The 22,969-nt window shown below is 47.9% G+C and overlaps 1 protein-coding gene across 11 annotated transcripts in view; it reads left to right on the forward strand.

Moving 5' to 3' along the window:
* Positions 1-1,029: 1,029 nt before the first annotated feature.
* polr3e (polymerase (RNA) III (DNA directed) polypeptide E) overlaps positions 1,030-22,969 on the forward strand; it is a 66,408-nt gene continuing 44,468 nt past the window's right edge. For 2 of the 11 annotated variants that reach the window (XM_078240576.1, XM_078240577.1), the window contains exons 1-7: positions 1,052-1,146; positions 1,264-1,315; positions 14,987-15,079; positions 18,698-18,748; positions 18,842-18,919; positions 20,307-20,425; positions 20,638-20,720. In XM_078240576.1, coding sequence (XP_078096702.1) covers positions 1,055-1,146; positions 1,264-1,315; positions 14,987-15,079; positions 18,698-18,748; positions 18,842-18,919; positions 20,307-20,425; positions 20,638-20,720 — 568 coding nt within the window. In that variant the 5' untranslated portion in view covers positions 1,052-1,054. Of the gene's footprint in view, positions 1,147-1,263; positions 1,505-14,986; positions 15,080-18,697; positions 18,749-18,841; positions 18,920-20,306; positions 20,426-20,637; positions 20,721-22,969 lie in introns of all 11 variants that reach the window. The other 9 variants (XM_078240582.1, XM_078240578.1, XM_078240581.1 and 6 more) reach the window with 9 other exon arrangements.

Raw genomic sequence — 22,969 nt, forward strand, 5'->3', positions numbered from 1 at the left:
CGTTGGGGGGAAACTGTGTTGGCGTAAAGCGGTCCTCCGGCCGCTAGGGGGACGTCTGTAATGCGGCTCTTCGGCTGCCAGGGGAACTCTAATGAAACAAAATGCCGGACAAACTGAGCATGTTTGGCAGCATCTGTCGACAACAATTCGTTTGGAAACCATGTGACCCTTCTACAGAACTGGTGTAGATATAACAGTGTCCTCTACAGCCGCCAGGGGAACTTTGTCGATGTAATGCGGTCTTCCGACCGCCAGGTGACTCTGTTCCGGTGTAATGTGGTCCTCCTGCCGCCAGATGACTGTTCCGATGTAATGTGGTCCTCTTGCCGCCAGGTGACACTGCTGGTGCAATGCAGTCTTCCGGCCGTCAGATGACTGTGTGTCGGTGTAATGTGGTCCTCCGGCCGCAAGGTGACACTTGTGGTCTAATGCGGTCCTTCTTCTGCCAGATGGCTCCGTGAGCTGCTGTAGTGTGGTCCTCTTGCCGCCAGGTGTCTCTGTGAGCCGCTGTAATGCGGTCCTCCGGCCGCAAGAGAACTCTGTGTCGGTGTAATGTGGTCCTCCGGCCGCGAGTTGACTGTGCCGGTGTAATGTAGTTCTGTCGCCTGGTGGTTCTGTGCCGCGCTGTAATGCAATTCTCCTGCCGCCAGGTGGCTCTGTGTTGCTATGTAATGTGGTCCTCCTGCCGTCAGGTGGCTCTGTGTTGTGGTGTAATGCGGTCCTCCTGCCGTCAGGTATCTCTGTGGCGCGGTGTAATGCGGTCCTCCGGCACCAGGTGTCTCTGTGCTGCAGTGTAATGCGGTCCTCCGGCCGCCAGGCGGCTCTGTGTTGTGGTGTAATGCGGTCCTCCGGCCGCCAGGTGTCTCTGTGTTGCGGTGTAATGCGATCCTCCGGCCGCCAGGTGTCTCTGTGCCGCGGTGTAATGCGGTCCTCCGGCCGCCAGGTGTCTCTGTGTTGCGGTGTAATGCGGTCCTCCGGCCGCCAGGTGTCTCTGTGTTGCGGTGTAATGCGGTCCTCCGGCCGCCAGGTGTCTCTGTGAGCCGGGATTGCTGTTATGAGTCGGGCCCACGTGTCGGCTCCATGGTTGCTGCTGGTTTCATCCATTTCGCCGGCACCACCTGAGGGAGCGGGTGGCTGGAGAGCGCGGTGAGTAGCGAGGCTCCAATCAAGGGCCGACTGGCAGCAGCCTCGGGTTGGGTTGCGGCGGCTCCCTGTGCTGCTGCGGGTACTGACCGCCTCTGTTTCTCGCTCTCTCCGGTACAGGCCAGGGACCCGGGAGCTCCAACCCCCAATGAGGCCGCTCCATCCCCATGGTGTAAGTGGTCAGCGCGGCCTGGACGCCAGGACTGCCTCCCGGGCACCGGCATCAGGTAAAGCAGCAAGGGCCTGTGAGTGCGGAGGGAGCGGCTTTGGCTGCAGCAGCTTGTTGCCCTCACATTGCATCAGATGGAGCTGAGGAGGGAGGGACTGACCAAACTGTCAGCAAAGTCAGCAGCTTAGCAAGGTGAGGCGAGTCACTGGGAAACCCAGCAGCCAGCACACACAGCAATGTGATAATAAACACAGCATGAGTTTTAACAATGTTGATTGAAGGATAAATATTGCCCAGTATATCAGGGAGAACTTCCCTTCTTCCTATAATGTTCCAGCTGAGAGGGCACACTTTTGGAAGATGATGACCCCCAACAGCACTGACCCCCTGACAGTGCGGCACTCCCTCAGTACTGACCCTCCGACAGTGCGGCACTTCCTCAGCACTGACCCTCCGACAGTGCAGCACTCCCTCAGTACTGACCCTCCGACAGTGCGGCACTCCCTCAGCACTGACCCTCTGACAGTGCGGCACTCCCTCAGCACTGACCCTCTGACAGTGCGGCACTCCCTCAGCACTGACCCTCTGACAGTGTGGCACTCCCTCAGCACTAACCCCCCTGACAGTGCGGCACTCCCTCAGTACTGACCCTCTGACAGTGCAGCACTCCCTCAGCACTGACCCCCCGACAGTGCGGCACTCCCTCAGCACTGACCCCCCCGACAGTGCGGCACTCCCTCAGCACTGACCCCCCGACAGTGCGGCACTCCCTCAGCACTGACCCCCCGACAGTGCGGCACTCCCTCAGCACTGACCCCCCGACAGTGCGGCACTCCCTCAGCACTGACCCTCTGACAGTGCAGCACTCCCTCAGCACTGACCCTCTGACAGTGCGGCACTCCCTCAGTACAGACCCTCTGACAGTGTGGCACTCCCTCAGCACTAACCCCCCCGACAGTGCGGCACTCCCTCAGTACTGACCCTCTGACAGTGCGGCACTCCCTCAGCACTGACCCCCCGACAGTGCGGCACTCCCTCAGCACTGACCCCCCGACAGTGCGGCACTCCCTCAGCACTGACCCCCCGACAGTGCGGCACTCCCTCAGCACTGACCCCCCGACAGTGCGGCACTCCCTCAGCACTGACCCTCTGACAGTGCAGCACTCCCTCAGCACTGACCCTCTGACAGTGCAGCACTCCCTCAGTACTGACCCTCTGACAGTGCGGCACTCCCTCAGTACTGACCCTCTGACAGTGCGGCACTCCCTCAGTACTGACCCTCCGACAGTGCGGCACTCCCTCAGTACTGACCCTCTGACAGTGCGGCACTCCCTCAGCACTGACCCTCCGACAGTGCAGCACTCCCTCAGCACTGACCATCCGACAGTGCGGCACTCCCTCAGCACTGACCCTCTGACAGTGCGGCACTCCCTCAGTACTGACCCTCTGACAGTGCGGCACTGACCCTCTGACAGTGCGGCACTCCCTCAGCACTAACCCCCCCGACAGTGCGGCACTCCCTCAGTACTGACCCTCTGACAGTGCGGCACTCCCTCAGCACTGACCCCCCGACAGTGCGGCACTCCCTCAGTACTGACAAAGAACAAAGAACAGTACAGCACAGGAAACAGGCCCTTCGACCCTCCAGGCCTGTGCCGCTCCTTGGTCCAACTAGACCAATCGTTTGTATCCCTCCATTCCCAGGCTGCTCATGTGACCCTCTGACAGTGCGGCACTCCCTCAGCACTGACCCTCTGACAGTGCGGCACTCCCTCAGCACTAACCCCCCCACGGTGCGGCACTCCCTCAGCACTGACCCCCTGACAGTGCGGCACTCCCTCAGCACTGACCCCCCGACAGTGCGGCACTCCCTCAGCACTGACCCCCCGACAGTGCGGCACTCCCTCAGCACTGACCCCCCCGACAGTGCGGCACTCCCTCAGCACTGACCCCCCCGACAGTGCGGCACTCCCTCAGCACTGACCCCCCGACAGTGCGGCACTCCCTCAGCACTGACCCTCTGACAGTGCGGCACTCCCTCAGTACTAACCCTGTGGTGGCGCGGGGCTCCCTCAGTACAGACCCTCTGGCAGCACGGGGTTCCCTCAGTACTGACCCTCTGGCAGCGCGGGGCTCCCTCAGTACTGACCCTCTGGCAGCACGGGGTTCCCTCAGTACTGACCCTCTGGCAGCGCGGGGCTCCCTCAGTACTGACCCTCTGGCAGCACGGGGTTCCCTCAGTACTGACCCTCTGGCAGCGCGGGGTTCCCTCAGTTCGGACCCTCTGGCAGCGCGGGGTTCCCTCAGTTCGGACCCTCTGGCAGCGTGGGGTTCCCTCAGTTCGGACCCTCTGGCAGCGCGGGGTTCCCTCAGTACGTACCCTCTGGCAGCGCGGGGTTCCCTCAGTACGTACCCTCTGGCAGCGCGGGGTTCCCTCAGTATGTACCCTCTGGCAGCGCGGGGTTCCCTCAGTACGTACCCTCTGACAGTGCGGCACTCCCTCAGCACTGACCCTCTGACAGTGCGGCACTCCCTCAGCACTGACCCTCTGACAGTGCGGCATTCCCTCAGCACTGACCCTCTGACAGTGCGCCACTCACTCAGCACTGACCCTCTGACAGTGCGGCACTCCCTCAGCACTGACCCTCTGACAGTGCGGCACTCCCTCAGCACTGACCCTCTGACAGTGCGGCGCTCCCTCAGCACTGACTCTCTGAAAATGCAGGGCTCCCTCAATATTGACTGTCTGGCAATGCAGGGCTCCCTCAGTACTAACTGTCCGGCAGTGTGGTGTTCCCTCAGTACTGATCCTCTGGCAGTGTGGCACTCCCTCAGTACTGACCCTCTGGCAGTGCGCTCCCTCAGTACTGACCCTCTGGCAGTGCGGCGCTCCCTCAGTACTGACCCTCTGGCAGTGCGGCGCTCCCTCAGTACTGACCCTCTGGCAGTGCAGCGCTTCCTCAGTACTGACCCTCTGGCAGTGCGGCGCTCCCTCAATACTGACCCTCTGAAAATGCTCGGCTCCCTCAGTACTGACCCTTTGACAGTGCCGCACTCCCTCAGCACTGATCCTTTGGCAGTGTGGCACTCCCTCAGTACTGATCCTCTGGCAGTGCGGCGCTCCCTCAGTACTGACCCTCTGACAGTGCAGCACTCCCTCAGTACTGACCCTCTGACAGTGCAGCACTCCCTCAGTACTGATCCTCTGACAGTGCGACACTCCCTCAGTACTGATCTTCTGACAGTGCGACACTCCCTCAGTACTGATCCTCTGACAGTGCAGCACTCACTCAGTACTGATCCTCTGACAGTGCAGCACTCACTCAGTACTGATCCTCTGACAGTGCGGCACTCACTTAGTACTGATCCTCTGACAGTGCGGCACTTCCTCAGTACTGATCCTCTGACAGTGCAGCACTCCCTCAGTACTGATCCTCTGACAGTGTGACACTCCCTCAGCACTGCATTAGGAGTGCAGGCCAGTATTTTGTTCTCGAGTCTAGTCTGTGGAGCGGATTGTGAACCTGGGTATTCCTGATTTAGCTGCGAGTGTTGCCTCTCGCTGTCTGGTTATCTAAAAGCCGAGAACAAAGCTTCTCTCCATTTCTGTCAGCTCCTATTGCGTGATTGTCATCTGTTTTCCCATTTTCACCCGCCATTCAGTGGAGTCAGTCTCCAATCAGTATCCTTACTGCGTAATGCTAATCAGCTCCAACAACATAACACAGCTCCTAGAGCAGCCTTTTGTTAATTTGTCTGTAACATAATCGCTTGTCGTTCCCTCTTGTTTCTGGAGCTATTGTTAACATCAGTAAAATGCAGGGAGCTGCAGCAACTTTAACAAACAAAAAACATGAAAATGCTGGAAATACTCAGCAGATCAGGCAGCATCTGTGAAGAGAAAGGAATTGATGTTTCAGGCTGGTGACCTTTCTGATGCTACCTGACCTGCTGAGTATCACAGAATCTTTACAGTGCAGAAGGAGGCCATTCGGCCTATCAAGTCTGTTCTGGCTCTTTGAAAGAGTGTTCTCCCCTGTCCCACTCCCCTGCCTTATCCCCTTAACCTCGCACGTTCCTCCCTGTCAGTTAACAATCCAACTTCCTTTTGAATACCTCGATCGAACCTGCCTCCATCACAACCTCAGGATGTTCATTCCAGACTCCAGCCATCCTCTGGGTGAAAATATTTCCCCTCACTTTTACTAGTATCACTTCACTTTTTTTTTTGGCCAATTATTTTGAAATTGTGCCTTCTAATTCTTAGAAGTCATAGAATCCCTACAGTGCAGAAGGAGGCCATTTGGCCCATCGAGGCATCACTGACAACAATCCCACCTGGCTCCTATCCCCGTAACACCACGTATTTACCCTGCTAATCCCCCGATACTAAGGAGCAATTTAGCATGGCCAATTAACCTAACCTGCACATTAGGGGCGGCATGGTGGCACAATGATTTAGCACTGCTGCATCACAGCACCAGGGACCTAGGTTCGATTCCTGGCTTGGATCACTGTCTGTGTGAAGTTTGCACATTTTCCCCGTGTCTCTGTGGGTTTCCTCCGGGTGCTCCGATTTTCTCCCACAGTCCAAAGGTGTGCAGGTTAGGTGGGTTGGCCATGCTGAATTTAGTGTCAGAGGGACTTGCTAGGGTAAATGCATGGGGTTATGGGGATAGGGGCCTGGTTGGGATTGTAGTCGGTGCTGACTTGATGGGCCAAATGGCCTCCTTCTGCACTGTAATGATCTTTGGCGTGTGGGAGGAAGCTGGAGCATCCGGAGGAAGCCCATACGGACACAGGGAGGATGTGCAAACTCCACAAAGGCAGTCACCCAAGGCTGGAATTGAACCTGGCTCCATGGCGCTGTGAGGCAGCAGTGCTAACCACTGTGTCACCGTGCCGCCCTCATCACCAGTACTGAGGTTCTTGTTGCTCTCGAGTTGGAATTGTTTCTCATTATTTACCCTGCTCATATCCCTCAGGATGTTGAATACCTTGATCAAGTCTCCAGTGTTTCCGTGTCAGATTTCCGATATCTGCAGTGTGGTTTTGTAATAATCACTGGCTGCATTCATGTTCTCTCTCAGGCAAGTTTAAAGTGACAGTCAGATTGAACGAATGAACAAAGAAAATTGCAGCACAGGAACAGGCCCTTCGGCCCTCCAAGCCCGCACCGACCATGCTACCTGGCTTAACTAAAACCCCATACCCTTCCGGGGACCATATCCCTCTATTCCCACCTCATTCATGTACTTGTCAAGACGCCCCTTAAAAGTCACTACCATATCCGCTTCCACTACCTCCCCCGGCAACGCGTTCCAGTCACCCACCACTCTGTGTAAAAAATCTGCCTCGTACATCTCTTTTAAAACTTGTCCCTCACACCTTAAACCTATGCCCCCTAGTAATTGACTCTTCCACCCTGGGAAAAAGCTTCTGGCTATCCACTCTGTCCATGCCTCTCATAATCTTGTAGACTTCTATCAGGTCTCCCCTCAACCTCTGTCGCTCCAGTGAGAACAAACCAAGTTTCTCCAACCTCTCCTCATAGCTAATGCCCTCCATACCAGGCAACATCCTGGTAAATCTTTTCTGTATCCTCTCCAAAGCCTCCACATCCTTCTGGTAGTGTGGCGACCAGAATTGAACACTATATTCCAAGGGCGGCCTCACTAAGGTTCTATAAAGCGTCAACATGGCTTGCCAATTTTTAAACTCAATACCCCGGCCGATGAAGGCAAGCATGCCGTATGCCTTCTTGACTACCTTCTCCACCTGCGTTGCCACTTTCAGTGACCTGTGTACCTGTACACCCAGATCCCTTTGCCTATCAATACTCTTAAGGGTTCTGCCATTTACTGTATATTTCCTATCTGTCTTAGACATTCTAAAATGCATTACCTCACATTTGTCCGGATTAAACTCCATCTGCCATCTCTCCGCCCAAGTCTCCAACTGATCTATATCCTGCTGTATCCTCTGATGGTCCTCATCGCTATCTACAAATCCACCAATCTTTGTGTCGTCCGCAAACTTACTAATCAAACCAGTTACATTTTCCTCCAAATCATTTATATATATTACAAACAGCAATGGTCCCAGCACTGATCCCTGAGGAACGCCAGAATGTTTTCTTTCTGTCAGTGACCGCCCTATGTGAAATGAATTTGAGCTTGTATTTGCTGCTACTAACTAGCCCTAATCTGGCAGTAAGCTGCAAAGAAAGTTACAATGATTTTCTCTCTGTTCAAGGGTAAGGACTAGTTTCTTCTTGTCTGAACCCTAATTGACTTGAGACATTCATTATTAAGTTACCTAAGAAAGCTAAAGCAGTGGATTACCGTCATTTTAGAGCTATAAGCTTCCTGAGTCATTAGACAATTGGAAATAGGAACAGGAATAGGCAGTTCAGCCTCTCAAACCTGTAGCACCATTCAATAGGATCAGGGCTGATCCGACATTCTTCATGTCCACTTACTTGTCCTTTGCCTATAACCCTTGATTCCCATACTGATCAAAAATCTATCCATTTCAGCCTTAAATATACACAAAGGACTTTGCCCCCCCCAGCTCTCTCTGGCAAGGAGTTCCAAAGACTCTCAACCTTCTGAGAGAAGAAATTCCTCATCTCAGTTTTAAATTGGCACCCTTTATTCTGAGACTATGCCCTCTGGTCCTAGATTCTCCCTTGAGGCGAAACATCCTCTCAGCATTTACCCTGTCAAGCCCCTTAAGAATCCTATATGTTTCAATGAGTTCAGCTCTCATTCTTCTACAATCCAATGAGTCCCAACCTGTTTAATCTTTCCTTGTAAGACAATCCCTCCATACTAGGGATCATCCTAGTGAACTGCTCCCAAAAATAAATAATATCTTTCCTTAAATAAAGGGACCAAAGCTGCTCACAGTTTTATCAGTGCTTTATACAGTTGCAGCAAGACTTCCTTACTCTTACACTCCAGCCGCCCCACCTTGAAGTAAGGGCCAACATTTTATTAGCCTTCCTGATTACCTGCTGTACCTGTAGGCTAGCTTTCTGTTTTGTACACTAGTACCCCCGAGTCCCTTTTGTGTCGCAGCTTTCTACAGGTTTTTTTTTCTATTTAAATAATACTCTTCTTTTGTTCTTCCTTCCAAAATGAACAACTTCACATTTTCCCACATTATGCTCCATTTGCCAAACTTTTGCCCACTTGACCTATCAGTATCTCAATAAAGTCACCTTGGAATGATAATAGAAATAATAGCACATTTGAAGTGAGCTGTTGGGGCTCAGTCGTTGAGTTTGTTCATGGTGGAGATTGGTGGATTTCTAGATAGGGGATAGTTTGGGAAGATGATGCTGAGCTAAAAGCCATGATCTTAATGAATGACAGAGTAGGCTTGAGGGGCCGAATGGCCTTCTACTTCTCCTATTTCCTATGTTACAATGAAACACAGTCTGGATTAGACCTGGAGTAGGAACAAGAGAGAGATTATTCAACCTTAGAGCAATCTTCAATTAATATTTAGAAGTAAACATGACCATTTATATATGCTTCATAGACTCTGACAGAACATTCAATCACGCCAATTCCAAGAGCTAATAGATGTGTTGCTGAAATCTGACATTAACAGTAAAGATGTGAGATTTATCTGGAGCCTATATTGGGTCCGAAATGTGAGCATCAGACTAAAAGATGGACAAACATTCATGTTCTAAATGAAGAGGGCAGTACCACAAGGCTGTGTACTGTCAGGAAGATTACTGTCTGTATACAACACAGAGTCAGAACAGATTCTACAAAATATCATAGAATTTATAAGTGATTTGATCTAACAGGGTAGATTCAGAAAGAATGTTCCCAGTGGTGGGGGAGTCCAGAACTAGGGGTCATAGTTTGAGGATAAGGGGTGAACCTTTTAGAACTGAGGTGAGGAGAAATTTCTTCACCCAGAGGATGGCGAATGTGTGGAATTCACTACCACAGAAAGTAGTTGAGGCCAAAACATTGTGTGATTTGAAGAAGAAATTAGATAAAGTTCTTGGGGCTAAAGAGATATGGGGGGAAGGGGGATCAGGATGTTGAATTCGATGATCAGCCATGATAAAAATGAATGGTGGAGCAGGCTTGAAGGGCCGAATGGCCTCCTCCTGCTTCTAGTTTCTATGTTTCTAAGTAAAATGTAGAAATTTGGAGTATGGATTGAGTATGGACACCAAAAAGAAAAAAACAATGCTAGTCAGAGGGAATACTTTAGAAGAAACTAGATTGAAGTGGACGGTGTGACATTGGAACGAGAAGATAAGTTTGGCTCCTTCACACAAATGATAACAGAAGATGGTGGGAATGATGCCAAAGTCAGGAGGACAGAAATAGTCACAAGTAATTTTGTGAAGATGAAGGATGTGTTATACGAGAAAATAGCAATGAAAAAATTCTTAAAACATTCTACCCACTTTACTGTATTCTTCAGAAACCTGGACCATAAATATTAGAGGCCTTTGTAATGTGGATGCTGAGACATATGTTTAAAATTCCAAACACTGACCATAAAACAAATAAAGAGGTGCTTGAAAATGCAAGAGCAAAGAAAATCCAGGAAATAAAATGTCAATCATTTGATCAGAGCTGCAGAGATCTCTGACCAGGTGACAAAATGGAGGGCATTAGGTGTAGTTGGATGACGGATGTCGCAGAGCTGTTGCAGACGGGTTACAGTGGATGCCAGGCAGGCGAGTTTGACGTACCATGATCTGGCAGGAGCAGCGACCTGCCGCGGCAGCAGAACCCTCGAGTTTGCTGTTTCATTACTATGGCAGCATCCATAAAAAAACACTAAGGCACATCGTACTTGTCTAAAGCTCGCTGTCATCTGTGGCTGACTGGGTAGCACCCCGTCCTCAACAGGTCCCGCTCCAGAAACTTCAGTGCACAATCCAGGCTGTCACCTGCAGCTCCAGTATTGAGGCAATGCTGCAGTGTCAAAGGAGCTGTCTTTTGGATGAAACTTTAAACAGAGGCCCGGTCTGTGCTCTGAGGTAGATGTAGAAGATCCAATGGCGCTATTTTGTGGCAGGGCTGGGGAGTTTACCCCGTGTTCTGACCAATATTTATCCCTCACTCGGGGACAATCTCTGAAACAGGCGACCTGTTCATTATTACGCTGCTGTCGGTGGGATCTTACTGCAAAACGACAGTGGCTACATTTCAAAAATATTTCATTGCCTACGAAGCACTTGGAGATGTTCTGAGGAGGTGGGAAGCACAACAGAAATGCAAGTCTTAAATAACGCTGTGCTGTTAACTCTGAAAGCTGAAAGCTTTTGTTAGGTTTATGTTGATGAGTAACCAGGAGCAGGTTCAAGAGGCCACCTCTCCTGCTTTTGTTACTCGGCTGCTGTTGACTGAAGGATCTCTGTAGAGGATGTTATGAGAGTTTACCAGGATGTTGCCTAATGAGAACAAGTACAGATAAGAAAGATGAGGAATGTGGGCCCTTTTTCATCGCAAATTACAGATTGTTGTTGTAACAAATGTTTCATAGAAAAACTACAGCACAATACAGGCCCTTCAGCCCACAAAGTTGTGCCGAACATGTCCCGACCGTAGCGATTACTAGGCTTACCTATAACCCTCTATCTTACTAAGTTCCATGTACTTATCTAAAAGTCTCTTAAAAGACCCTATCGAATCCGCCTCTGCCACCGTTGCTGGCAGCCCATTCCACGCACCCACCACCCTCTGAGTGAAAAACTTACCCCTGACATCTCCTCTGTACCTACTTTCCAGCACCTTAAACCTGTGTCCTCTTGTGGCAACCATTTCAGCCCTGGGAAAAAGCCTCTGACTATCCACTCGATCAATACCTCTCAACATCTTATACACCTCTATCAGGTCACCCCTCATCCTTCGTCTCTCCAAGGAGAAAAGGCCGAGCTCACTCAACCTATCCTCATAAGGCATGCTCCCCAACCCAGGCAACATCCTTGTAAATCTCCTCTGCACCCTTTCTATGACTTCCACATCCTTCCTATAATGAGGCGACCAGAACTGAGCACAATACTCCAAGTATGGTCTGACCAGGGTCTTATTTAGCTGCAACATTATCTCGCGACTCCTAAACTCAATTCCTCGACTGATGAAGGCCAGTACACCACACGCCTTCTTAACCACAGCCTCAGCCTGCACAGCTGCTTTGAGCGTCCTATGAACCCGGACCCCAAGATCCTTCTGATCTTCCACTCTGCCAAGAGTCCTACCATTAATGTTATATTCCGCCATCCTATTTGACCTGCCAAAATGAACCACCTCACACTTATCTGGGTTGAACTCCATCTGCCACTTCTCTGCCCAGTCTTGCATCCTATCAATGTCTCGCTGCAACTTCTGACATCCCTCCACACTATCCACAACACCTCCAACCTTTGTGTCATCAGCAAACTTACCAACCCATCCCTCCATTTCCTCATCCAGGTCATTTATAAAAATCACAAAGAGTAAGGGTCCCAGAACAGATCCCTGGGGCACTCCACTGGTGACTGACCTCCATGCAGAATATGACCCATCTATAACCACTCTTTGCCTTCTGTGGGCAAGCCAGTTCTAGATCCACAAAGCAATGTCCCCTTGGATCCCATGCCCCCTCACTTTCTCAATAAGCCTTGCATGGGGCACCTTATCAAATGCCTTGCTGAAGTCCATATATACTACATCTACTGCTCTTCCTTCATCAATGTGTTTAGTCACATCCTCAAAAAATTCAATCAGGCTCGTAAGGCATGATCTGCCTTTGACAAAGTCATGCTGACTATTCTTAATCATATTATACCTCTCCAAATGTTCATAAATCCTGCCTCTCAGGCTCTTCTTCATCAACTTACCAACCACTGAGATTAGACTCACTGGTCTATAATTTCCAGGGCTATCTCTACTCCCTTTCTTGAATAAAGGAACGACATCCGCAATCCTCCGGAACCTCTCCCGTCTCCATTGATGATGCAAAGATCATCGCCAGAGGCTCAGCAATCTCCTCCCTCGCCTCCCACAGTAGCCTGGGGTACATCTCATCCGGTCCCGGCGACTTATCTAACTTGATGCTTTTCAAAAGCTCCAACACATCATCTTTCTTAATATCTACATGCTCAAGCTTTTCAGTCCGCTGCAAGTCCGCACTACAACCACCAAGATCCTTTTCCATAGTGAATACTGAAGTAAAGTATTCATTAAGTACCTCTGCTATTTCTTCTGGTTCCATACAAACTTTCCCACCGTCACACTTGATAGGTCTTATTCTTTCACGTCTTATCCTCTTGCTGTTCACATACTTGTAGAATGCCTTGGGGTTTTCCTTAATCCTGCCTGCCAAAGCCTTCTCATGACCCCTTCTGGCTCTCCTAATTTCCTTCTTAAGATCCTTCCTATTAGCCGTATACCCTTCAAGATCTCTAACATTACCTAGCTCCCTGAACCTTTTGTAAGATTTTATTTTCTTCTTGACTAGATTCATTGCAGCCTTTGTACACCACGGTTCCTGTAACCTACCATAACTTCCCTGTCTTATTGGAACGTTGCTATGCAGAACTCCAGACAAATATTCCCTGAAAATTTGCCACATTTCTTCCGTACATTTCCCTGAGAAAACCTGTTTCCAATTTAAGTCTCCAATTTCCTGCCTGATGGCCTCATAATTCCCCTTACTCCAATTAAACACTTTTCTAACTTGTCTGATCCTATCTCTCTCCAATGCTATTGTAAAGGAGATAGAATTATGTTCACTATCTCCAAAATGCTCTCCCACCGAGAGATCTGACACCTGCCCAGGTTCATTTCCCAATACCAAGTCAAGTACAGCCTCTCCTCTTGTAGGCTTATCTACATACTGTGTCAAGAAACCCTCCTGAACACACCTAACAATCTCCTCCCCATCTACACCCCTTACTCTAGGGAGATTCCAATCAATATTTGGGAAATTAAAATCTCCCATCACGACAACTCTGTTATTATTACACCTTTCCAGGATCTGTTTCCCATCTGCTCCTCAATCTCTGTTACTATTGGGCGGCCTATAGAAAACACCCAGTAAAGTTATTGACCCCGTCCTGTTCCTAACCTCCACCCACAGAGACTCCGTAGACAATCCCTCCATGGTGTCCATCTTTTCTGCAGCCGTGACACTATCTCTGATCAACAGTGCCACTCCCCCATCTCTTTTGCCTCCTTCCCTGTCCCTTCTGAAACATCTGAAACCCGGCACTTGAAGTAACCAGTCCTGTCCCGGAGTCATCCAAGTCGCTGTAATGGCCACCACATCACACTTCCAAGTAGTGATCCACGTTCTAAGCTCATCCACTTTGTTCACAACACTCCTTGCGTTAAAATAGACACATTTCAAACCTTCGGTCTGAGCGCTCCCCTTCTCTATCACCCGCCTATCCTCCCTCTCACACTGTCGGCGAGCTTTCTCTATTTGTGAGCTTACCTCCTATCTCCCAGTCACTTCAATTTGATTCCCACCCCCCAACAATTCTAGTTTAAACTCTCCCAAGTAGCCTTCGCAAACCTCCCCACCAGGATATTGGTCCCCCTGGGATTCAAGTGCAACCCGTCCTTATTGTACAGGTCACACCTGTCCCAAAAGAGGTCCCAATGATCCAGAAACCTGAATCCCTGCCCCCTGCTCCAATCCCTCAGCCACGCATTTATCCTCCACCTCATTCCATTCCTACTCTCACTGTCGCGTGGCACAGGCAGCAATCCCGAGATTACTACCTTTGCAGTCCTTCTTCTCAACTCCCTTCCCAACTTTCAAATGATAAAAGGATGACTGATTGAGGGCTGGGTGGATATAAACAGGCTGTTTCCAGAGGTCAAGAACATACGGCCATCAGTGTAAGATTTTAAACAGAGGACAGGAGAAACTTCTTCAGATAGCGAGTGTGGAAGTCACTTCCAGGATGAGTAAGTGAGTGAGGGAGAAACTGTCGACATTCCAGGTTAGATTTTGACAGGAGGATGAAGGAGAAGAGATTGAGAGTAGGTCGATGTGATTAGAGCTATTTATCAGGGGCAAACGACCAGTTTTTGTGTTGTAACTGTGTTCTTTCTTGGTAAAGGAAAGTCTACATCATTATATTTGCTCAGCGTCGCTGGCTGATATGCTGTACAATGCTCAGAAGCCATAACATGAATTACATGCACAAGCTACAGTTGTAGAAACCAATTTTCATCCAGGAAGACCTCCACTCCCAGGATCCTTTCCGTCTAGATGGACAGAAGCACAGTTCAACGTCTGTAGGGAAAGACGGTGCTTCATACCACACTGATGTGTGCCTAGTAACTATGATCAAATCCTGGTACGAATCGTGAGCCATAACCTAACCCAGATGAGAAGTGTTATTGATTGGACCAGGTCTAGCTTATGGAAGGAGATATAGACTGAAAGAGCTTTTCCATTTTGTCCCGATGTATTTTAATCATACACCCACTCTGTCGAGGAGTAATTCAGACCCCGTTTTACTTTTCTAGATTCAACATTGAATTAAAGGGGAGGTGACCAGAAGCCTTGTTGAATGCCTTGTATTTCAGTGTCAGTGTGATGTGTCTAGTTGATTTTTTAGTGACTGGGCTGGGTAACAGGAGCGGGGGACGTAGAGTTGGGGTACCCATTAATACATCTTTAATATTTTAGGTTGCGAAGCTTGAGAGTGGAACCAAGAATTGGCCCAGCTGTCGTCCTCATTGCAGCATGGCAAGTGAAGAGGATGATCCAATCATACGGGAGGTAAGTGACTGTCAGCGTTGAAGGGGGGGGTTGGTGGCTGCAAACACATCGGAAATTCGGTCCTTCATCGCTGAGTTGGTCTGTTTTTTATCTTTTCTATTGAGCAACCCACATGTTTACAAAATCCATCCTTCCTTTTGTATCGCTTGTTCAGTTTCCTCGTGTATGTTTTGTGTTACAGATGTACATTTTGAGTTCCTTTATTGAATAATATTGCGCTTTGTTTAACTGCTGATCTGCATCACTGCACTGGTGTGTCGTGTTCCACTGCTGATGTGCATTGCTACATTGGTGTGCAGTGTTTCACGGCTGATCTGCATCGCTGCACTGGTGCACTATGTCCTGGTGCTGATCTGCATCGCTGCACTGGTGCACTATGTCCTGATGCTGATCTGCATCGCTGCACTGGTGCACTATGTCCTGATGCTGAGCTGCATCGCTGCACTGGTGCACTATGTCCTGATGCTGATCTGCATCGCTGCACTGGTGCACTATGTCCTGATGCTGAGCTGCATCGCTGCACTGGTGCACTATGTCCTGTTGCTGATCTGCATCGCTGCACTGGTGCACTATGTCCTGATGCTGAGCTGCATCGCTGCACTGGTGAATTGTGAGTGAGCACAGAGTGAGTGAGTGTGGAGCACTGAGCACAAACTGAAGAATAACGATTGAGTTAATGCAGTTTGTGCAAGCAGAAACTGGAGTGCACCGGCTGAGTGAACACAGAGCGGATGAGTGCAGACTGAATAAGCACAGCTGAAAATCGTGGGTTTTGAGAGAGTCAAGCCTGTTAAGTTAAACTGAGTGAGTGTGGATTTATTGAATATAGATTGAGTAAATACAGACTTCAAAACACAGACGGGTGAGGGGACTATTGCAGCACAGCTGTATGGACGCAGCACAGCTGTATGGACGCAGCACAGCTGTATGGACGCAGCACAGCTGTGTGGACGCAGCACAGCTGTGTGGACGCGGCACAGCTGTGTGGACGCGGCACAGCTGTGTGGACGCGGCACAAATTGAATGTGTACTGACTCAGCAAATAACAACAGAAAGAAGTCGAGGGAACACAACCACAATAACACTGAAAAACAAGAGTTTACACAGAATGAAGAGATTGAGTGAGCAAAGACCGAGATAATGCAGATTCAGTGAGCAGACACAGTGAAATAATCTGAGTATCGACACTATGGACACACTGCATTAGCAAAGACTGAGTGTAAACAGCATGGGTGAATAAGAACACAACGGATAGCGCTGAATTGAAACTAGAAGCAGGAGGAGGCCATTTGGCCTTTCGAGCCTGCTCCACCATTCATTTTGATCACGGCTATGTATTCATACATAGAAAAAATTCACCTCAAAATAGGAGTGAAGAGTAAAGATTCGGTGAATAGTTGCAGAACAGACTAGTGCATCGCAAACTAATGTAGAAAAGTCGAGACGGTGAAGTAAATTGGAATAAGGTGAATGTCCCTCTGGCTGCAGTCACATGGAGCACCGAGGGAGGTCGCAATTATTCTTGAACATCTTACTTTTCAGACAAATACATCACTGCGGGATGTTAAAGAGCTGGACACAATCATAATCAACTGCTTCATCAATGACCTACCTTTGACGACACGGAGAGGGTCACTGATAATTTCATTGTTCAGTCTTGTCCAAAGCCCCTCCATTAATCAAACAGTACGTGTCTGCCATACAACAAGGTCCATGTAAATTTAAATGGCAAGTCTCAACCATGTCTCTCAAAAGTGGGGGAATAGCCATCTCTACCAAAAGATAGTCTCATCACTTTGGCTTGAAATTTAATCATCGCTGACTCCTTGCACCCTTGTGATTACCATTGAGAAGAATTTGTGCTTTCTGAAATTCGGTCACCTATCAGCTGATTAGTTCAATGGAAACCAGACCAGCGCTGTTCAATATCCGCCCTGAAATTGAAATAAAGTTGGTGCTCGGAGTCTGCCCCACAGCCTCGGCCGTGCCACACTTACCTGCTACTTGCAGCACTGGCACAGCAGCTGGGAACCACTGGCATAAGAGTACAAGAGCACGCAGGATCTGCTGAACCTATACAAGACACTAGTTAGACCTCAGCTGGAGTATTGTGTACAGTTCTTGGCACCACACTATAGAAATGATGGAATGCATTAGAGAGAGTGCAGAAGAGGTTTACAAGAATGGTTCCAGGGATGAGAAACTTCAGTTATGAGATAGATTGGAAAGGTTGGGAATATTCTTGGAGAGAAGGCTGAGAGGAGATTTGATAGAAAGGCCACCAAAGCCTCTACTTTCTCAGGAGACTAAGGAAATTTGGCATGTCTGTTACAACTCTTACCAACTTTTACAGATGCATCATAGAAAGCGTTCTTTCTGGTTGTATCATAGCTTGGTATGGCTTCTGCTCTGTCCAAGACTGCAAGAAACTGCAAAGGGTCATGAATGAAGTCCAGTCCATCACTCAAACCAGTCTCCTATCCATTGCCTCTGTCTATACTTCCCGTTGCGTCGGCAAAGCAGCCAGCATAATCAAGAACCCCACGCACCCTGGATATTCTCTTTTCCACCTTCTTCCATCGGGAAAAAGATACCAAAGTCTGAGATCACGCACCAACCGACTCAAAAGCAGCTTCTTCCCTGCTGCCATCAGACTTTTGAATGGACCGACTTCGCATTAAGTTGATCTTTCTCTACACCCTAGCCAAGACTGTAACACTACCTTCTTTACGTACGGTATGCTTTTGTCTATATAACACGCAAGAAGCAATATGCTAATACATGTGACAATAAATCAGATCAAGAATATTCAAAATCATGAGGGGGTTGGGCAGAGTAAGTAGGGGAAAAACTGTTCCCACTCGTAAAAGAATCAAGAATGAGAGGGCACAAATTTAAAGAGATTCGGTGGGGGAAACGCAAATGTGATGTGGGGAAAAAACTTTTTCACACAAAGTGTTGTTCGGGGCAGGAATACAGTACCTGGAAGTGTGGTGGAAGCAGGTTCAATCGAGACATTCAAGAGGGCATTCGTCTGAAGGTTTTGGATTCATTCCCACCCGTGAGACATCTTCAACCCATAAACGCCCAAGGCAAATGCAAAATACTGCAGATGCTGGAATCCGAAATAAAAACAGAAAAATGCTGGAAAATCTCAGCTGGTCTGACCGTGTCTGTGGAGAGAGAATAGAGCCAACGTTTCAAATCTAGATGACCCTTCGTCAGAGCTCCCAAGACTATATTGAAGGAGTGCTGCACTGTTGGGTGTGTGCTGTCTTTTGGATGAAATGATGAACCAGGTGTTCTCTTGAGTGGAAATAAATGATCCTGAAGCAGTATTTCAAAGAAGAGTAAGAGAGCGGTCCCCAGTATGCAGGCCAATCTTAATCCCTCAATTAACATTACAAAAACAGCTTATCTAGTCATTAACACATTGCTGCTTTTGGAAGCTGCCTGTGCATTAATGTCGGCTGTAGGTGAATTTATATTCGAGTTAAAATGGACACGTGGGGTTTATGTGCGACAAGTGCAAAATGTGTTGAAGCGAAGTGTTTGTGGGAGATATTTGAAACAACCCATCAAGTTTCACTGATAACGGATCTTTGTCTTTGCTCTCAGATTGATGTACACCTGGCCAAAAGTCTAGCGGAGAAACTGTACCTGTTCCAGGTGCGTCATGCCACGTTCCTTAACTCTGCACTTATTGTTTTTAATCTTTGCAAGCAAGCTGTTCATTTATTCTTTCCCCTCTCTCATTTCCAGTATCCTGTGCGTCCAGCCACAATGAAATACGATGATGTCACCCATTTATCAGCAAGAATAAAACCTAAACAGCAGAAAGTAAGTTCCCTCTGAGTCTATAATCATTGCCATCCTGTTCCATCGTTCAATGGGATAAACCCATTGGGGAAGAAAAGCTTGTCTGTTGGGGTTTATAATTTTGTTTTACCCTGGGCCATTAAAACTGATGTGGAGATGCCAGCTTGCCATTAAAACTGGGCAGGTAGAATGATGTGGAAATGCCAGCGTTGGACTGGGGTAAACACAGTAAGGAGTCTAACAACACCAGGTTAAACCTGTTGGACTTTAACCTGGTGTTGTTAGACTCCTTACCAGGTAGAATGATACAGGGATACTGAGGCCATCAGCCCATCCTGCCTGTGTCATCGTCACTTTTACTGATGCTGAATGATTCACTCCAGATTTTTAAAAACTGAATTCAAATTCCTAAACTCCCATGATGGGATTTATTCATGATGTAGAGATGTAGGATTTATTCATCCAGGCCTTTACATACTTGTTCAATAAAATAACCAATACAATACTGTACCCAACAGTATAAACAGTATACTCCTGTGCATCGAATTGAAAAACAAAGAGGGTAGGTCACAGTGCTGTCGAACCTTGTTTAGACCACACTTGGAGTACGTCAGCAGTTCTCCTTTCCATTTTACAAGGGTGCAGAATCACTGGAGAAGATTCAAAAAAATGTCCAAGAATAAAACGGCAACTGAAAAGCTACAAAACTGAACAAGCTAGAAAAGCCAAAGCTAAGGGGTGGTCTGATAAAGATCTTCAAAATTATGCAGAGATTTGACTGAGCAGATATACAGAAAATGTTTCCATTTGTTGGTGAAACCTGATCTAAGTCATAAATGCAAGATAGGCACTGATAAATCCAATTGGGTATTGAGGAGAAACACTTCTCCGAGAGAGTCGAACTTTCAGCAAGGAGTAATTGAGATGGATAGTATAGATATATTACGGGGAAGATAGATAAGTAGCAATGACTTTTGTATAGTGTCTTTAGCCCAGTAAAATATGGTGCCCAGGAATGTTATGAAACAAAATCTGACACCAAACCACACAAAGGGATAGGACAGTTGAATAAAATCTACCTCCTTGACCAAGGTTTTAAGGACGTTGGAGGGGGCGGAAATGTTCAGGGGGCAAATTCCAGAAATTAAGGCCCAGGCAGTTAAAAGCGCAAATGCCAAGGAGAAAGGAAAGGAATAAAAAGACATGTTGATGAAACAATGTGAAGAAGAGTAGCATAAACGCTGTTGGGCCGAATGGCCTGTTTCTGTGATGTACATTCTCCTATTACAAAGGCTACGTTTCATGTGCTCCCTTCATACACACATCATCCCCGTTCTCCCAACACAGACATCTCTTCTTTTGTCGCCGGGCTGTGATCTTACTGATTCTAACTTGCTTTTCTGGACAGGTCGAGGTGGAAATGGCAATAGACACAGTGAGTCCCAACTACTGCCGCAGCAAAGGAGAACAGATTGCTCTCAATGTTGATGGCACCTGTACTGATGACTCTGGCAGCACCTATGCAACGTAAGTAACATCAAGATAGGGACAGTTTGCCTGTCGGGAAAGTGAAGTCCACCCCAGCAGCATTATGATGTTGCACCTTGCATCAAACCCTAGTTAAGAGTCCCCTTCCTCCTCCTCCTCTCAGTTTGTGATCTAACTGCTACCATTGTTAGTTTATCCTCACACTGATGAGCATTTTAATCTCTGCAGCTTTCTCCTCTCCCCATCTCCAGGAAACTCATGGACAAACAAATCTTCTCATCCATCCAGTCTGCTGTCAACACCTCTCGCTATGCAGCTGCAGTCTACAGGAAAGGTGAGGGAGTTGAGCCCAACTTCTGCAGGACATGAGATGTAACTGGTTTTAAAGAAGAGGACAGATTTATCATGGGTGTGTGGGGGGGAGGGGCAACCTTGTGGCTGCAGTTACTCTTCCAGAGGGAATTGTATTCAAGATCTGGTGAACAGGCAGATCTGTGTCTGCTTGTTGGATGTTTTTTGCCTCTGGGTGATTCGGGTCCAGAGAGTAAGTCGAGAAGCATTCATGGTGCAAAGTGCTTATGGGCTGTGGATGCAATGAACTTAAATTCATTTTCAGGATGTGGACATAGCAAACTGACCAGGATTTATCACAGAATCATAGAAATGTTATAGCCCCGAAGGAGGCCATGTAGCCCATGATTGCCCACTTGCTGAATGAACAATTTACCTTGTACCATTATCCCACCTTCTCCCCATAACCCTTTTTAGATAACCGTCTAATTCCCTTTTGAATACTTACGGTTGAATTTGCCTGCAGCACACTCTCGGCATTGCATTCCAAATCTTAACCGTTTGTTGCAAGAAAAAGTTTTTCCTTGTCTCACTTTGCTTCTTTTCCAGTTACTTTTATATCTGTTCCCACTTGTTCTTGATCCTTTCACAAGTGGGAACAGTTTTCTCCCTATCTACTCTTTCTAGATCGCTCGTGATTTTGAATACCTCTACCAAGCCTCCTCTGAGCCTTTTCTCCAACGAAAACAGTCCTAACTTCTCTAATCTAAGTAACTGAAGTTCTCATCCCTTATTCATTAGATTATCATGAATCTTTTCTACACTCTCTCCAATTCCTTCACATCTTTCAAAAATGTGGCACCTAGACTGGAATGCAATGCTGTGTTGCGGCTGAACTAGTATCCTGAGCAAGTGCAATGTTACCACCTTGCTATTGTGCTCTATGCCCCTATCAACAAACCCTAGGGTAGTGTGTGTTATATTATCAGCTTTCTTAACCTGCCCGTCACCTTCAATGACTTATGCACATTTGCACATACAGGTACCTCTGATCCAGCACACATAGAACATAGAAACCCTACAGTACAGAAAGAGGCCATTTGGCCCATCGAGTCTGCACCGACCACAAACCCACCCAGGCCCTACCCCCATATATTTACCCACTAATCTCTCTAACCTACGCATCTCAGGACACTAAGGGCATTTTTTAGCATGGCCAATCAACCTAACCCGCACATCTTTGGACTTTTAAGAATATTAACACCTTTAAGAATATTTTATATTGTCTCTTCATGTTCATCCTGCCAAAAATAGTCACTTCACATTTCTCCATATTGAGCTTCATCTGCCACCTGTCTGCCCATTCCACAACTTGTCCATGTCCCCTTGAGGTTCTGCACTATTCTTCTCGCAGTTCACAATTTTTCAAAGTTTTGTGTCACCTGCAAAATTTGAAATTGTACTTTGCACACCAAGGTCTAGGTGATTGGAAGAGCAAGGGTCTCAACACTGATACCTGGGGAACTCCACTACAAATATAGCCTGAAAAAAGTCCATTAATCAGTACACCCTCACTCAGCCAATTCTGTATCCATGTTGTCACTGCCCCATTTGTTTCGTGAACTATAATGAATGGTGGAGCAGACTCAAAGGGCCGAATGACCTACTCCTATTTTCTACAGACAAATCTACAGACAAAACGTGATCAGACACCCCACACCCTGAAACCAAGTGCCAGATACCCCACAAACAACTTCTGTGGATTTCTCATCAATTCCCCCCAGATACCTGTCACACTGAGAGCCCACTGGAACTTTGTCTTCCACGCAAAGGTTTCCTATCTTTGCCCTCAAAGAACATGCCTCGGAATTTTCTCCCAAATGACACTTTATCTTGAATGTCATCACCAACGTTCCACTTCCAGGGTTTCAACAACCTCTTGGTATTCCTCTGCCCTGGATCACTACGTGCACTCAAGCTTCATCTTCCATAGACTCTTTCAGGTACCTGGCTATGCCAACAGAATACCACTGCTTCACAGGCCCGCAATAAAGATTCACCAACCTTCTTGATTACCTTGGATGTCTGGCTTCTTGCAAGCTGATGTCCCCAGGTCTTCACCTTACAACCCTGTCTTTAACTGGGAGCCTCTCTGTGTTCTTTGCTTTAACTTCAATGAACAGGACTTTGTTCAGATTCCTGTTCTTTGGTCTTTTGCCTTCATGGTCTTCCTGGAACACTCTTTTCTGAGTTGTCTGGTTCCAACTGACTCAAGTGCTGTTGCTGTTGCTA

Source organism: Mustelus asterias, chromosome 23, assembly GCF_964213995.1.
Source record: "Mustelus asterias chromosome 23, sMusAst1.hap1.1, whole genome shotgun sequence".
Taxonomy (NCBI): domain Eukaryota; kingdom Metazoa; phylum Chordata; class Chondrichthyes; order Carcharhiniformes; family Triakidae; genus Mustelus; species Mustelus asterias.